General features: G+C 44.2%; 1 protein-coding gene across 1 annotated transcript; it reads right to left on the bottom strand.

Moving 5' to 3' along the window:
* Positions 1-347: 347 nt before the first annotated feature.
* Positions 348-11,256, bottom strand: ZNF892 (zinc finger protein 892). Its single transcript, XM_049652192.1, has 4 exons — positions 10,927-11,256; positions 7,659-7,764; positions 7,069-7,155; positions 348-3,105 (listed from the first exon to the last, which is right to left on the bottom strand). The coding sequence occupies exons 1-4, from the start codon at positions 10,957-10,959 to the stop codon at positions 1,835-1,837; spliced, it is 1,497 nt and encodes a 498-aa protein (XP_049508149.1). The 5' UTR covers positions 10,960-11,256; the 3' UTR covers positions 348-1,834.
* Positions 11,257-16,502: the final 5,246 nt, after the last annotated feature.

The following is a 16,502-nucleotide window of genomic DNA, read 5'->3' as shown; positions in this document are numbered from 1 at the left end:
GAAGAAGAAGAAGAAGAAGAAGAAGAAGAAGAAGAAGAAGAAGAAGAAGAAGAATGGGGCGCCTGGATGGCGCAGTCGGTTAAGCGTCCGACTTCAGCCAGGTCACGATCTCGCGGTCCGTGAGTTCGAGCCCCGCGTCAGGCTCTGGGCTGATGGCTCGGAGCCTGTTTCTGATTCTGTGTCTCCCTCTCTCTCTGCCCCTCCCCCGTTCATGCTCTGTCTCTCTCTGTCCCAAAAATAAATAAAAAACGTTGAAAAAAAATTTTTTTTAAAAAAAGAAGAAGGAAAAGAAGAAGAAGAAAGAAAGAAAGAAAGAAAGAAAGAAAGAGAAAAAAAAAGGGGAAAAAAAGGCTGTGTGAGGACACAGCAAGAACATGGCCTTCTGCAATCCAGGAAGAGAGCCCTCACCAGAGGCCAAAGCTGACACCTTGATCTTGGACTTCCCAGCCTCCAAAACTGAGAAATTCTGTTGTTTGAACCACCCAGTCTATGGTGTTTTGTTATGGTAGCCTGAGAAGAGTGAGATAAAACATACTGGGGGGAAAAAGGAAGAAAAACAGAACCTCAGGAACCTTCGGAACTACAATCAAAGACCTAACATTCGTGTCATCAGGGTCCTGGAAGGAGAGAAGGAGTGAGGGCCAAAAAATGTATTCAAATAAATGAGGGCTAAATGTTCCCCAAATATGGCAAAAGACCTAAACCTACAGATTGAAGTTCATAAAACAGGATAAACTCAAAGAAATCCACATCAAGACACACAAACTTGTGAAAACTAAAAACACAGTACTCAAAACGTGTGCAATGACAACCTTTGAAGTTTCAATGAAAAAAATATATATGCAAAGGCATCGTCTGCTTCTACGCAAGAGTAAAATGGTGAAAGGAAGTATTTTGGACTCTTTTCAAGTCTTTCACAATCCAATACGCAGTGTCAGTTCAGGTCTACAACTAAATTTTACTATGGTATGAATAAGCCTAAAGTACTAACTACAGACAATTGAGGTAACATCTTTATAAATAAGCACATTCTCAGGGAACTTAGCTTAAAATAGGTAGCTTAAAATAGACTGAAAACATCAAAGGTCCCTGCTGTACTTTCTAGGCTGTCAGTCTTGACCCTTGGAGTTAACGCGCTTCTTAGCAGGCAGCAAATCAGCAAGCAAGATCTCAAAGACAGAAAGTGCAGAAGCAGACTGCCAGGCCAGTGTTCCTTGGCTTCAGGGTAGAAACTGCAACTGACCAACTGATGAATATTTCCCCAGTTGGGAGCACTCGTTTGAGCAGTTATCTCAATCAACATTTCTTGAGTTCATTCCCCCGGTTCTCTTTCTCTCTCCTTCCCATCTACCTCCTAAGTGCCCTTGTACTTGAGCCTAAGGACAACTTCCCTTTCACCTCCACTCTCAACCCTGGACAAACTCATTGTGAATTCTCAATCTCTTATTTCTGCCTCTGCAACTTCCCTAAAGAACCACTCATCTCTTTAAAACTCCATCTCCTTAGCATTAAGAGACGACCCAGCCCAGACAAGATGTCTTCTTTCCATCATCGCACACCCTGTTTCTCTCTCAAGGATTTGGAAGCTTACATACACATTAGGGTGCTGGAAATAATCTTCCTCTTTCCCCAGGGAAATTCAAAGTCCTCTGTTGCACTGAAAAAAATGTAAAACTCCTCCTTCACATTCTAAGTAAGCTATGTCCCGTGTCACCAATGACTTCTCAATTAATATCTTGTTTGTAACACATTCTTAAACTCCTTTGTAGCGCTCACACCACATTTAGTAAATGTTCAATAAAAATCTTCCAAATGTACCACATTTACATAGTCTTTATCCAGTATGAATTCTCTTTTGCTGGCCAAAGGCTGAATGCTCACTAAAGGCTTTTCCGTATTCTTTGGTTTTCCCTCCAGCATGAGTTTTCTGATGTTGAGAAAGGGATGAACTCTGGCTGAAAGCTTTTCCACATTCCTTACACTTATAGGGTTTTTCTCCAGTGTGAGTTTTCTGATGCTTTGTAAGAGATGAGCTCTGGCTGAAAGCTTTTCCACAGTCCTTACACTTGTAAGGTTTCTCTCCAGTGTGTGTTCTCTGATGACGAATGAGGGCTGAGCGGTCACTGAAGGCTTTGGCACAATCATTGCATTTATAGGGTTTCTCCCCAGTGTGAGTTCTCTGGTGTTGAGTCAGGGCTGAACAGTAGCCAAAGGCTTTCCCACACTCATTACACTCATAAGGCCTCTCCCCAGTATGAGTTCTCTGGTGCTGAATAAGGCCTGATCGATCGCTAAAGGCTTTCCCACATTCATTACACTTATAGGGTTTCTCTCCAGTGTGAATGACCTGATGCTGGGTAAGGAATGTGCTTTGGCTAAAGGCCTTCCCACATTCATTACACTCATAAGGTTTCTCTCCAGTATGAATTCGCTGATGTTGAGTGAGGTATGAGCTCTGATTAAAGGCCTTCCCACATTCATTGCATTCATAGGGTTTCTCTCCAGTATGAATTATATGATGCCGAATAAGGGCAGAGCGGTGACTGAAGGCTTTCCCACATTCGTGACACTCGTAGGGTTTCTCTCCAGTATGAATTCTCTGGTGTAGAGTAAGATGTATACTCTGGCTAAAAGCTTTACCACATTCATTACATTCGTAGGGTTTTTCTCCTGTGTGAATTCTCTGATGCAAGACAAAAGCTGAGTAGTAACTAAAGGCTTTCTCACACTCATTACACTTCCAAGGTTTCTTTTCTGCACAAACTTTCTCGTGCCTCATTAGATCTGAATTTTGTTTTAAGTTCTTTTTAAATGAATCAAAGTTATGTAGTCTCTCTCCTTGCTGTTGAACAAGTAATGACCTTCGACTAAAACTTCTCCCAAATTCATGACACTGGTAACTTCTCTCCCCAGAAGATTTCTTCTGAGTGACAACCTCCTGTATTAAATGTTTCTCATGGTTTTCCTGCTGACTCTCTGAAGAATCCTCGTATTCACTGGAACTTTCCTTTGGAAATCTTGCTATTAACACCCCAGGGGCTGATTCTTCTTCAGAAATATCCTGCTCTGGAGTTAGGTCCTTACTCTCTGGTCTTGTCTCCCAGTCTGAAAGAAACAAAAATACACACGTACCATTTCCTACACAGGAAAGAAAAATATTTGATGTGGTAGGAAAATAATGAAAAACAAACAAATGAAAAAATGCTTACAGGGAACACAGGAACTCGAAAGCTCTCAAAAATAGCTTTGCAATCTTGAGAGAACGTGAGAAAACAAAGATGGGGGGGCAAAGAAGTTCAGCTGCACAAAAGGGAGACAGTGAGCAGGTACTCAAAATTCCTCTACCTAGTAGGGTAGGAGATGAGAAAGAATAACAGAGAAGACTAAACAGAGGTGATGTGGGGAAATGGCAGATAAGATTTTAGAAACCGGGTGTGGCAGAGACAGAGAAGACAGTCTTTCAGGGATTGCCCCCTATTACCCCCTCACTGGAGCTTCTGCGCTTCGTGCTTTGAGAATAGCCATCAGTAGCTGATCTCCCTGCCACCAATCCTTCCCCATCCTAGTATTTCCCAATCACTGCTAACAGACTAACCTTCAGAACTGTCGCTGTTAAACAAAAATCTCTGGTGGTTCTGTTGCCTCAAGATGAGACACAGATTCTCTAAGCTAGCATTCAAAGTGGTCCAGATCGACAAATTTACACCATCACAACGATTGGTGATTAAGAAGTAACTGATTGGGGTGCCTGGGTGGCTCAGTCAGTTAAGCGTCTGACTTCAGCTCAGGTCATGATCTCACAGTCTGTGGGTTCGAGCCCTGTGTCGGGCTCTGTGCTGACAGCTCAGAGCCTGGAGCCTGCTTGGGATTTTGTGTCTCCTCTCTGTTCCTCCCCCGCTTACACACACTCTCTCTCTCTCTCTTTCTCAGAAATAAAGATTTAAAAAAAAAGAAGTAACTGATCACCTTTGATTGCCCAATAATAACAAACTATAAACAATTAAATGGAATGAAGTTAAGCATCCAACTTTTGATTTCAGCTTAGGTCATGATCTCGTGGTTTATAAGTTCCAGCCCTGCGTCGGGCTCTGCACTGACAGTGCAGAGCCTGCTTGGGATTCTCTCTCCCTCTCTGTCTAACCCTCCCCTCATCACATGCTCTTGCTCTCCCTCTTTCTCTCTCTCTCTCAAAATAAATAAATAAACTTAAAAATATATACGTTTAAAAAAATGAGTAGCATGTAGGGAGGAGAAGGCCAAATCTCTACATGCTCAGATTGGTCCCAACTTTTCAGGATACCCGCTCCAAATCCTAGGCTTCTGAGTAAGAATTTTGGGATTAAAGTTAAAAATGCTAAAAATGTTTATTTTCAGGCTTAAATGGTCTTTAATTTCTATTCCAACCATGACTCTACATAAAATAAATCAATATAGGGGCACCTGAGTGGCTCAGTCGGTTGGGCGTCTGACTTCAGCTCAGGTCATGATCTCGCAGTCTGTGAGTTCTAGCCCCGCGTCGGCCCTGTGCTGACAGCTTGGAGCCTGGAACCTGCTTCGGATTCTGTGTCTCCCTCTCTCTCTCTGCCCCTTCCCTGTTTATGCTCTGTCTCTCTCACTCTCAAAAATAAATGACTGTTAAAAAAAAATTTTTTTTAAAGGGGTGCCTGGGTGGCTCAGTCAGTTGAGCTTCTGACTTCGGCTCAGGTCATGACCTCACGGTCTGTGAATTCAAGTCCCACGTCGGGCTCTGTGCTGACAGCTTGGAGCCTGGAGCCTGCTTCAGATTCTGTGTCTCCCTCTCTCTCTGACCCTCCCCTGTTCATGCTCTTTCTCTCTCTCTCTCTGTCTCAAAAATAAATAAACATTGGGGCGCCTGGGTGGCTCAGTCAGTTAAGCGTCCGACTTCGGCTCAGGTCATGATCTCCCGGTCCGTGAGTTTGAGCCCCGCGTCGGGCTCTGTGCTGACAGCTCAGAGCCTGGAGCCTGTTTCGGATTCTGTGTCTCCCTCTCTCTCTGACCCTCCCCCATTCATGCTCTGTCTCTCTCTGTCTCGAAAATAAATTAAAAAAAAAAAAAAAAGTTAAAAAAATTTAAAAAAAAAGATTAAAAAAATAATAAATAAACATTAAAAAATAAAAATAAAATAACTAAAAAAAAAAATAAAGTAAATCAATATAATACAATGTTGTGAGCTACACATCATAATCAGGGAAGTGACTGGGATTTTAAAAAGCAAATAGACAGAAATAAGTTAAAGGCAAATGGACTTTCAGCTAAGGGGAGTGGAGGAATTAAATCCCAAACATTTGGAGAACACACAGTTGGCGGAAGAAAATAAGAGACTGCTTGTCTGGTGTTAAGGGTTCGAGTTGGAGAATACAGAAGATAAAACGGTTAGGCAGGTAGCAACAAAAGCTTTAGAAGCAGGTAGAATAATACAGAACTGGCAGAGTGGGGAATCTAGTAGTGATATGCTGCGTCAGTTAGATAAGGGTAAGACCAAAGGAAGTAAAACTAGCTGGCAGTCTATTGCAGTATCTAGTTGGATAGAAATGATCAGGTCAAATTCATGGTATCTATCACAAAAAAGTTACCAGGACTTAATAATTATCATTTACTTAGCATTTAGCTAGGTACTAGTCGAAGCATTTCTCTTGGATTACTTCATTTGATCCTCACAGCAAATCTAGGAGTTAAGTGCGATCATTATCCCCATTTTATAGCTGGGGAATTTGAGTCACAGAGAGGATAATTCACTTGTCAAAGGTCACAGGGCTAGTAAGTAGTTGAGACCGGCTTTGAACAAAGTGGTTTCAAAATCTGCACTCAACCACTATACTATGCTGCGTCCACTTACATAGAGAGAAAGGCAAGGGGAAACTCAGAGATTGATTTTTAGTCAATCTGTGACAATCTGGTCTGAGACAAAAAGTCACTTATCCTGCAGAGATAAAAAATATATGAAAAAGCCTAGTTTAGAACCTAACACCCAAACATATAATTAACAAATATTAAAATGTTGATTTCATGGGAATGCAAGCTGGTGCAGCCACTCTGGAAAACAGTGTGGAGGTTCCTCAAAAAACTAAAAATAGAACTACCCTATGACCCAGCAATTGCACTACTAGGCATTTATCCAGGGGATACAGGTGTGCTGTTTCGAAGGGACACATGCACCCCCATGTTTATAGCAGCACTATCAACAATAGCCAAAGTATGGAAAGAGCCCAAATGTCCATCGATGGATGAATAAAGAAGATGTGGTGTGTGTGTATATATATATATATATATATACACACACACAATGGAGTATTACTCGACAACCAAAAAGAATGAAATCTTGCCATCTGCAACTACGTGGATGGAACTGGAGGGTATTCTGCTAAGTAAAATTAGTCAGTCAGAGAAAGACAAATATCATATGACTTCACTCATAAGAGGACTTTAAGAGACAAAACAGATGAACATAAGGGAAGGGAAGCAAAAATAATATAAAAACAGGGAGGGGGACAAAACAGAAGAGACTCATAAATATGGAGAACAAACAGAGGGTTACTGGAGGGGGTGTGGGAGGGGGGATGGGCTAAATGGGGAAGGGGCACTAAGGAATCTACTCCTGAAACCATTGTTGCACTATATGCTAACTAATTTGGATGTAAATTTAAAAAATAAAATAAAAATAAAAGACTTAAAAAAAAAAAAGAAACAAAAAAGAAACAATCATGCTTAGTGAATTTTCAGGATACAATTATCCCCAGGTAGGAAATAAATATGATTTCAATGGTGACTCATCAAAAAAAAAAATGTTGATTTCATTGTACCTTATTTGGGGAAAAGAATTGGTTTGAAAGGGTGGAAAGTATTACTTTCTAAAAAAAATTTTTTTTTTAATTATGAATTTTAATAGATGACCATCCACAGAGCTGGAATGTGGCATGGGAGAAAGGGACTTCACTTCAACTTTTTCACAGGTCTAACGAAATCTGGAAAGGCTCCTCCACAAGCACTTTGGAGATGCTTTGGTCCATTTGATCCCAATGACCATCTGGGTTTTATGTCATCACTCACCTGAAAGAGCTGCTTTTGAGACTTCTCTCTCCAGCTCCTTTCCACACTCCAAAGGAGAGATCGCATCAGGCTTGGAAATTGGAAGCCCTGCTCATGGGAAAAGAAAAATTAGTTTGGTCAAGAGTTCGGTATGATTTCCTTGGTTGTTAGGAGAGACAGCATAAGAGAAAGAAAGAGAGAGGCTGGTTTTGGATTTTTCCCTCAATGGTGCTTAAAAAAAGGGAGGAAGAGGATATGGGATCTATCTGAGCAGAACAACTGAGTCTCTATTAAAAGAATAGCTCTCTCTATTAAAAGAATAAGCATCCATTTCTTAAGAGGTATCTTCACTAGAATTTCATCTCAACATCCTTGGTCATGGAGTAGAGAAGAAGGATGCTACCACCTAGGCAAATATAATCAAAAGGTGTCCATCTCTAACTGTGGGAGGGTTAAACGTATATCCAGAAACAAAAGTAGACATTGCCTGTCTCAGGACTTACACGACGATGAAGAATCCTTGAATCTAAGAACCTCAGAACTCCTAGGAACTAAGGAAGCAAAGAAACCACACTGGGTAAGTTCAAAGTGGAGGAGGGAGCTGTCCTTACCCAGCAAGACCAGATTCCTGTGCTTCTCAGGCACATCTCCCTGAGGAGGGTTCAGCTGCTTCCACTGGGTGAGAGCCTCGGCCATATCCCTGATTACCAATGACTCCTGAAAAAGCAAACACACCAGTGCTCACCAAGGGATCTTCCAGAAGCCTCTGAGAACCACTCAGAGCAGAAAGAGAGGATGGACACGAGGGTTAGACAAAATGACGTCTAACATCCCTTCCAACAGTAAGATTCTCTGGTGTATCTGTAGCCACAGACTCACTCCTTGCCTCAATGTATCAGAATTGCATGTAACCGGAAAGAAGGAAGGAACCTTCGTTGTAAAATCTGAAGGCACCAAGTCATTAGTTTATGCGTTGGTAAATTAAATTATAGAACTACAGACATCGTTACCATTTAGACATGGGAAAGTGGAGAAAATATAATTATGAGTTAACTCTGTTCTTTGTGATATGGTTTTAAAATATAAGGGGTTCAAGAAATAGGAAACAGTTTTCTCTCTAATTCTCCTTTGAGAACACAATCAGTCCAATACGTACTAAAAATTGAGATGTTTGCTACACGTCACAGAATATATATTTATTTGTAAAACAGTGTCTCAAGCCCAAAGTATGAAAGTTCCTAACATGTTCTCACCATTTCTCATAGTGGCCCTGATCAATCTGATAGCCCCCGTCCTTTGCTCCATGTACTTTCTAACCTATCTTACACGACTCCCCCCATGTCCCCTGTGTTCCAGTTGGTGGCTGCCTTTCAGCTGCTTGAAATGCGTGCCACATTCCCTTTTACCCCTTTCTACATGCTGCTTCCTGTTCTTGAATGTTCTCCCCCATCTGATCCTTTCAGCTATTTAAAAAAAAATTTTTTTTTTTAATGCTTATTTATTTTTGAGAGAGAGAGAGAGAGAGACAGAGCGTGAGCAGGGGAGGTACACAGACAGAGAGGGAGACACAGAATCCCCAGCAGGTTCCAGGCTCCGAGCTGTAAGCACAGAGCCTGACACGGGGCCTTTCAGCTATTTTAATCCTACTCACACTTCAGATCTCAGCTCAGGTGTTACCTCCTCAGAGAAGCCTTCCCTGGGCTTGTAGGGTTGTAGCACCAAGTTCACTTCTCTTGGGTTTTGCACACACTGAGGGGACTTTGTGATTGACGTCTGTCTCTCTCATTGGACAGTGAGCTCCATGAGAACAGAGGCTAACCGGGTCCAATTTTGCTCACCGAAGCAACCCTAGTTATCTGGCACAGCGCAGGAACACTAAGTATGTGTCAAACAGCTGAATGAAGGAAGGAACACAGGAAGTTTGCACGGGATGTTCTATAAAAGTGTGTGTGGGAGGGGCGCCTGGGTGGCTCGGTTAAGCATCTGACTCTTGATTTCAACTCAGGTCATGATCTCACAGTTCATGAGTTTAAGCCCCACATCAGGCTCTGTGCTGATAGTGTGGAGCTTGCTTGGGATTCTCTGTCTCCCTCTCTCTCTCTGCCCCTCCCCCACTCACTCTCACTCAAAAAAGAATATGCGTGGGAACAGAGGTGGAGAGGGGAACAGAACATATCATACATTGAAAACACTGCAGGAGGGCAAGCCTAACCTTGATCTAGATGGCAGGCACAAAGTTCAGACTGTCTACTAAAATGTAGGGAAAGGGAACAGAGTGGGTAATGGTCCTCTGAATCTATAGCTGAATCGATTTCCTGCTAAGACAGATGTCTAATAATTTTTCTCATTCTACACGAAAAAAACTTTCTGTACAACTTTAATTGTGATACATTAAAACAGACCAGTCTCTGGGATGCTAGCAAATCAAACAGTCTTGTCTTGCTTTGAACCACCACTTTTGCCATAGCTCCCTGAGCGCATAAATGAATATACTGGGTGATTTTGCTTGCAGTCAGCATTCTAACGTTTATGACACAACCCTCTAAAACAACTGGTAAAATAATTCGCATAATAAAATAAAGTTAAAAGAACTACCTACTTGGAAAATCCCCTGCTCGAAATAATTTAACTCTTTATTTCCCACATTTCATGACCTGAGCTAAAGTCTGAGGCTTCACAGACTGAGCCACCCAGTTGCCTCTATTTAAGTTTCTGGTCCCTTAAGACCGTATGCCTCGGGAGTGATCACACAGCAATACAATTTTTATGGTCTTCTCTCTTTACAAACAATGCTAACAGTAACAGACTAACCGGCACTCCTTTTAGACTTTAGTTCCCCGAGAGAACCGCAGCAGTCGAACTCGTTCATGGAGTTGCTGCCCTGCGTGCATGTGCTGGAGTTGGAAGACACAGGAAGATCAACCGGAAACTGTCCAGCAGATGCTACTTTCTCTCCCCTGTTTTCCGAACGAGATCTACAAATTCAGGTCAGAGTCGCCAGTGTTTCACAGTGCGCTGTGAGGCAGGTCTGAAGTTGTCAAACAGTCCCAGTGCCTTTCCCACAGAGTCTGCCATTGTCTCATCATCCGAGGCCAGATCCAGCAGAAGCACCTTGACTAACTTCCCTTCAATCCGAGGGAGGCGTGTTTCATCTTGCCGGGCCTCTACAAACTTTCGTGGGGCTTTAGTTACCTTTGGAATGAGACCCAGCGTAGGTTTTCTTGCAGTCTGGCTACGGACCTAAGCTTCCCTTACCACACTTCAGGTCACTCTACAGTGACACACATAGCCTTTGAAGACCTCCAACTCACTTATAGACTTTTGGTCAAAGCCAAAGCAATACAGAATAATTCTGTATTCTATTCTCTAATTACCTACTCTCATATTTTCCAAAGTGCAGCTTTTATCCCAGTATTTTTTATCCCAAGTTCTCTAGAGGATGGGGGTGGGGGGGTGGGGGGGAAGGAAAACCTCTTCCAAGGCCTTTTAGGACTTGTCTGTACCAGTCATTTCTGTATGAAATGACTTTCATTTTTGCTGATTAGCTATCTTTTTTTTTTTTTTTTTATCTCTATCTTATTTCCTCAGTAAATTTCATGAGGCAGGGAAACTGGCTTTTATCACTTTGCATCTGACCATGAGGCCAATGACAGTGCTGAAGAGCTAGTAAGAGTGAATCGAGTACTAAGTGGATCAAGAAGTAATGCTGAAAGGAAAGTTCTGCACAAGTAAGGAGCATTTACTGTCAGGCTCGTCACTCATCATTTTATCAGGATGAACTCAGTGGTCTAGGAATCAGGGCTGAGCGATTCCATAACAATGGCAGAAACTGTATTCCGGTTCTGAGAACAAAAGAAAAAAAAAGAAAACTAAACCCACCTGGGATGCAGCGGTCAGCAACACAGTGATCATGCCATTTTCTTTAGGGTTTTCAGCACCGGGAAGGTCTGAGTCCTCAGAAAGCGACCCTACAAGTGGAGATAGGAGCCATGACGATTACTCTTGCCTTGCAGTAAACTTGCAGAAACTTCCATACACAGCTACTTGTCACCTAAGAAAAGCCAACACAGGAAATCAAGGCACAATCCCGCAACATCCCTGAATCAAGACAAACACGACCTCCCATTCCTCCTATCCTCTGCCCTTAAATTCTAGTAGAACTCTGCAGTGAACATCTAGACACATAAATTAAATACGTTATTTCTATCTATCATCTGCTGAATGACAAAGTAATACTCAAGAGTCTGTCCATCCGTTCCTCACTTAATGGTTCATTCCTGTCCTATTCCAGAATCACAGGATGAAGGAAGACTAGTAAATTCCTTTTGAACACTGGCTTTTCAGATATAATACTGGCATTCTTGGAAAAGCGATGAGTCTTATGGGAGGAAAAAAATCCAGTCTTCTAAACAAATCCTGTGACTTCTAGAAACCTCACTTTCTGCATCTGCAAATGGGTACAACAATCTTCTTCCTACCACCTTACAGGGCTCCCGTGAGGACAAAACGAAGTCATTATCAAAAGCCACATTGTCGGGGTGCCTGGGTGGCTCAGTCGGTTAAGCGGCCGACTTCGGCTCAGGTCATGATCTCCCGGTCCGTGGGTTCGAGCCCCGCGTCGGGATCTGTGCTGACAGCTCAGAGCCTGGAGCCTGTTTCAGATTCTGTGTCTCCCTCTCTCTGACCCTCCCCCGTTCATGCTCTGTCTCTGTCTCAAAAATAAACATTAAAAAACAAAATTAAAAAAAAAAAAGCCAAATTGTCAAATCTGGTGATCTGGGGGACAAGGGAGGCACACATCATCCTAAAGACGCGCAGGGCAATGGGGTAGCGGGCTCTCCCTCAAAACCCTAACGGGAAACCAACCAGTTGGAAAGGGCTGTCGTCTCACAGAGAAGAGGTGATGCTTCTCCTTCCAGAGCCTGCCCCAGCCAGAGGGCAGCCTTTCCCTTCTTTTCTCTCCAGCAGGCTCTGCGGCTGCATCCCTCCGAAATTCTCACCTCTGCCCCCAGGCTCCATGGAGACTCCCTCCCCTGGCCCGCGCAGGCGACGACGGCCGCGGAAGAAGGGCGCAGCGAACGCGCGAGGGACCCCGGGGGTCCGCCGCTCTGGTGCACTCAGAGGCCCGGGAACGCGCGCGCGACCCTCGCAGGGCAGCCTGGCGCCACCCCGGGGCCCTCCCGCCGCCCTCCTTCCGTCCACTCAGACTTGGAAGGACCCGCGCTTAGGCCTCCTCCACCCCAGGTTCGACCTCCCGCACCACGCAGAAGCAGCCCCGGCCTAGCAACAAAGGCATCTAAGAGCCGGCCGGGCCAAGTTGAGCCGGCCCGATCTCGAGGCTGAACTACGACTCCCAGAATCCTCCGCGGGGCGCGGCCTACGTCACCGGTGGCCGCTTCCCAGAGGACTCTGCGGGATGTTGGCCAGGCGAACCTCCCCAATCCCGGCCGGCACTGTACCGAAGTCGCGCACTTATTGGGTCGCCGAGAGAGTTAGGCCCCTGAGAAACCCTTCCAAGCGTGTTAGGCCCTCCTTCTTGGATGCGGACGCTGGGCCCCGGCTCAGAAGATGTATTCGGCCGCACTAACTCCCGCCTCGCAGAGGACGTTCACTGCCCCGCAACCGTGACGAGCCAAGGGCGCCACCCCCGACCTACCCTGGATTCCCTCTCTACCGGCGGTGCTCCCTCGGGAGGGGAGGCCGCCGCATCGGTGCTTCCTCGGGAGGAGAGGCCGCCGCATCGCTTCCTTTCTGCGCCCATTATCATCAGTCCGCCCATTGTGGCGGGAACAGAGATGATATAAAGTAACCGCAGCCTCTAAACCAGTGGTTCTCAAACTGTACCATGACCACCTGGAAGTCTTGTTAAAACAGTGCTAAACTCAACCCTTAATCAGGAATCTGGAGTGGGACCTGAGCATTTGCATTCCTAACGAGTTCCTAAGGGATGCTGAAGCTGCTCATTTGGAAACCAACTAAGTGTTGGAATCCCTGGACCGCTCTTCTTTTTCTGTGAACACTTCTCAGTAATCTTGTTCAATCTAGATGTTCTATATACCATCCAAATGTGATCAACTCCCAATATATCTCCAGCATGGGTTTCTCCTCTGACCTTGAGCTGTCTCCTCAACTCCTTACTTGTTTAATGAATATCTCTAGTATAGGACGTTCAAAACTGAATTTTTGAGATCCTTCCTCCCCCAATGCCATAACTCTTACTCCTGCAGTTTTCCCTCCTTCAGTAAATGGCAACTCGTCCTTCTAGTTGCCCAGTTCAAACAGCTTGTGGTCATCATTCTCTTTATCACACAACCCACATCCAGTTCCTCTGCAAATCCTGTTGGCTGTACTCTCAAAATACATACAGAATCTGACCACTTCTCACCACCTCCAGTGCTGCCACCCTGGTCTAAGCACCCATCATCTGTTGCCTGGATCACTACAAATGCCTGCCAACTGGTCTCACTCCTACTCTTGCCCTGTTTATCCTATTCTCAACACACCTGCTCTCCTATCTCCAAACAAAGCCAAAGTCCTTACAATGGCCCACAGAGCCCTTCAAGATCTCCATCATCCACACTAACTCTCTGATCTCATCTTCTACCACTTTCCCCTTATTTGTTCCGCTGCAGCCATACTGGCCTGTCGTTCTTCAACTGAATTGAAGCATGCTTCCACTATGGAGCCTTTGTGCTTGTTCCTCTGCCTGGATAGACACCCTGGGTAGATACTCCCAGGTATCCACAGAGCTTGCTCTCTCACCTCCAGACCTTTTCCATAGCACTTTTCTATTTCTAACATGTAATTAATTTTGTTTATTGGGGGTGTCTTCCAACACTACAGATTAAACTCCATGGGAGGAGTATCCCAGAGTATTTACTGCTACTTAGATAAACAGTAACTGAGTATATTCTCTGTACTTGTAGAGAAGGTACAAATGCCCGAAACTAATACTGTCCTTGTTGCTTTTCTTGGCTTTCATTTGGGGTGATTTTGGAAAACTTGGACGTCCTTTGTAACCCTCCTTTTATTTACAGAGGCTCTACTTTAAAGTTTCGGGGATTTTTTTTTTTTTAGAATTGGGGAGGGGCAGAGAGAGCGGGGGGTGGGGTGGGTAGGGGTTGGGGAAGAGAGGGAGAATCCCAAACAGGCTCCCTGCTGTCAGCATGGAACCCCAACTGGGGCTCAATCTCACGAACCATGAAATCATGACCCGAGCAGAAATCAAGAGTCAGATGCTTTAGTGACTGAGCCACCCAGGTGCCCCCAGAGGCCCTACTTTAGAAATAAGGTAGCCCTAGACACTACCAGCTGGCCCAAGCACATAAATTGGTGTCCCACAGTAGAGTGGAGCTGGAACACTTTAAGATAAAAATCCCCAATGAGTCCCCATCGTCTCTTAAGGGTAGATTGTCCTTGAGTTTTCCTAAATTTACTGAGGGCTTCTGTTTCCCTTTAGTCTGTGTTTGCCACAACATCCCACCAGGAACACATCTTTGCATTCCTTAAGAAGCTGCCTTTAAAGGCCATTTACTTTGATGTGAAATTGATATATAGAGAGATATCAAAGGATATGCAGAGGATATAAAAGGAATCCTTTAGTGACCTTGGAAGAGGGCAAAACCGGAAATGTAAAGGTAGGATTTGGGTGGCAAACAGATGGAGGTTTCAGGGACATGAGATTCAACAGAAGAGAGAGGTGCTAAAGGTCTCGGGTACTGAGAGAGGAAGGCAGATGTGAGACAGGCAATCAAACTTGGGAGTGAAATAGCAAAGGCAATAAATCAGGCCTGAGTCAAGTACCTAGTTATGTTACATGTTAGCTTTGGGCACCTATCCTCAGCTCTTTGCTCCAACTCAGCTGCCAGAACCTGTGAACTAACTCAGACATTTGATTGCACCACCTCCAGCTGTACAGTTATCTGCTGGGAGTGCCAGTCTCTCCCCGTTGCTTGCCACAGCCCAGACAACTGCACAGCTCCAGTTTCTGGTTCCTTGCACCACTTCCAGGCTTGCTGAAGTGCCACACAATGGCTTGGGATCTGGCCTCTCTAGGGGTGGCTGGATGATGCAACCTGAAAGTGTGGGGTAAACAGGAGGAATCTGATCAGTTAAATTCCTTCTGCCCATCAAGTTCTAACAGGAATTTCCTTTGGCTGTGAATATAGTGGTTAAATACATAAGGGTTTATTTTCTCTCATTCAAGATTAGGATTAGGCAGTCCAGAGCTGGTATGGAGTCTTCATAAGATCACCAAGGAATCAGAAGTCTTTTGCTTTTCTCCCTTCCCATCCTTCAGGCATGGCTTATATCCTCAAAGTCACAAGATGGCTGCTGAAATTCCAGCCACTAAATCCACATTCCAGGTAGAGAAGAAGGGAAGAGCAAAAGCAAAAGGGTTTTTTTTTTTTTTTAAGCTGTTCATCCCTTTGAAGGTGTCTCCAAAAGTCCTGTCCAACAAATTCCAATTATATTAACATATCATTTGCTTGATATTTGACACATCAATACATTACTGGCCTGACATTTGATATATCAGTATTTCATTGGTCTGACTAGCCATACCTCACTACAAGACAGGCTGAGAAATAAAGCTGAGCACTCTGCTGTGCTCAGAAGAGCCTTGGATTTCCTATTGTTAAGGACGAAAAAAAGTACAACTACAACTTAGGCAACTAACGGCTTCTGCCACAGTAAGCATTAGTTAATGCTTATTATCAACACTAGCTATTGCAAGGTTGCTTAATCATGAGGTTCTACAAAGTGGCTCAATAAGTTGATCCTAGTTTATTTGGTCAATTGCCTCTTCTGCAGACTTTGCATAGGTTTTAGACACATGTGTGAAGGGAAGGAAAGGAATCCACATCTTTACAGGATACTTATGGCATGCTTAGCAGGTTGGACATGAGATCTTTGATCATCATGGGGACTGATTTTTTTGTGGCCTCTGCTATTGGGCTTCACTATTAACTCCATTTGTCCTTTCTAAGGTCCCAGGTTCCTGCCCATTAACAAGATGAAAGAAGAGAGCGTCATGCTCATTCTCTATCCTTCATCGATTGTAATGCCAATATGGTACAAGAAATTAAAATAGGGGCACCTCGCTGGCTTATTTGGTGTGACTCTTGGAGTATGTGACTCTTTTTTTTTTTTTTTAAGTTTATTTATTTGAGTGAGAGAGAGAGAGAGAGCGCGCAATCAGGGGAGGGGCAGAGAGGGGGAAAGAGAGAGAATCCCAAGCAGGCTTTGCACTGTCAGCACGGAGCTTGATGCAGGGCTCAAACTCACGAACTGGGAGATCATGACCTGAGCCAAAACCAAGAGCCAGACGCTTAACTGACTGAGCCACCCAGGCACCCCAAGCGTGCAACTCTCATCTTGGGGTTGTGAGTTCAAGCCTGACATTGGGTGTGGAGCCTACTTAAAAAAAAAAGAAAAGTGGGGCGCCTGGGTGG

The sequence above is a fragment of the Panthera uncia genome (assembly GCF_023721935.1).
Source record: "Panthera uncia isolate 11264 chromosome A3 unlocalized genomic scaffold, Puncia_PCG_1.0 HiC_scaffold_12, whole genome shotgun sequence".
In the NCBI taxonomy this organism is placed as follows: domain Eukaryota; kingdom Metazoa; phylum Chordata; class Mammalia; order Carnivora; family Felidae; genus Panthera; species Panthera uncia.
Note: the sequence above shows the minus strand (reverse complement) of the source record. Positions and strands in the feature narration are given on the sequence as shown.

What these genes read in the sequence shown, in the direction of transcription:
- ZNF892 (XM_049652192.1), bottom strand. Translation starts at nt 10,959, where the DNA reads ATGATCACTGTGTTGCTGACCGCTGCATCCCAG. An exon ending in CAGGAATCTGGTCTTGCTGG is followed by an intron (nt 7,156 to 7,658) that starts GTAAGGACAGCT and finishes TCCCATGAGCAG; the next exon opens with GGCTTCCAATTTCCAAGCCT. An exon ending in CTCAAAAGCAGCTCTTTCAG is followed by an intron (nt 3,106 to 7,068) that starts GTGAGTGATGAC and finishes TGTTTCTTTCAG; the next exon opens with ACTGGGAGACAAGACCAGAG.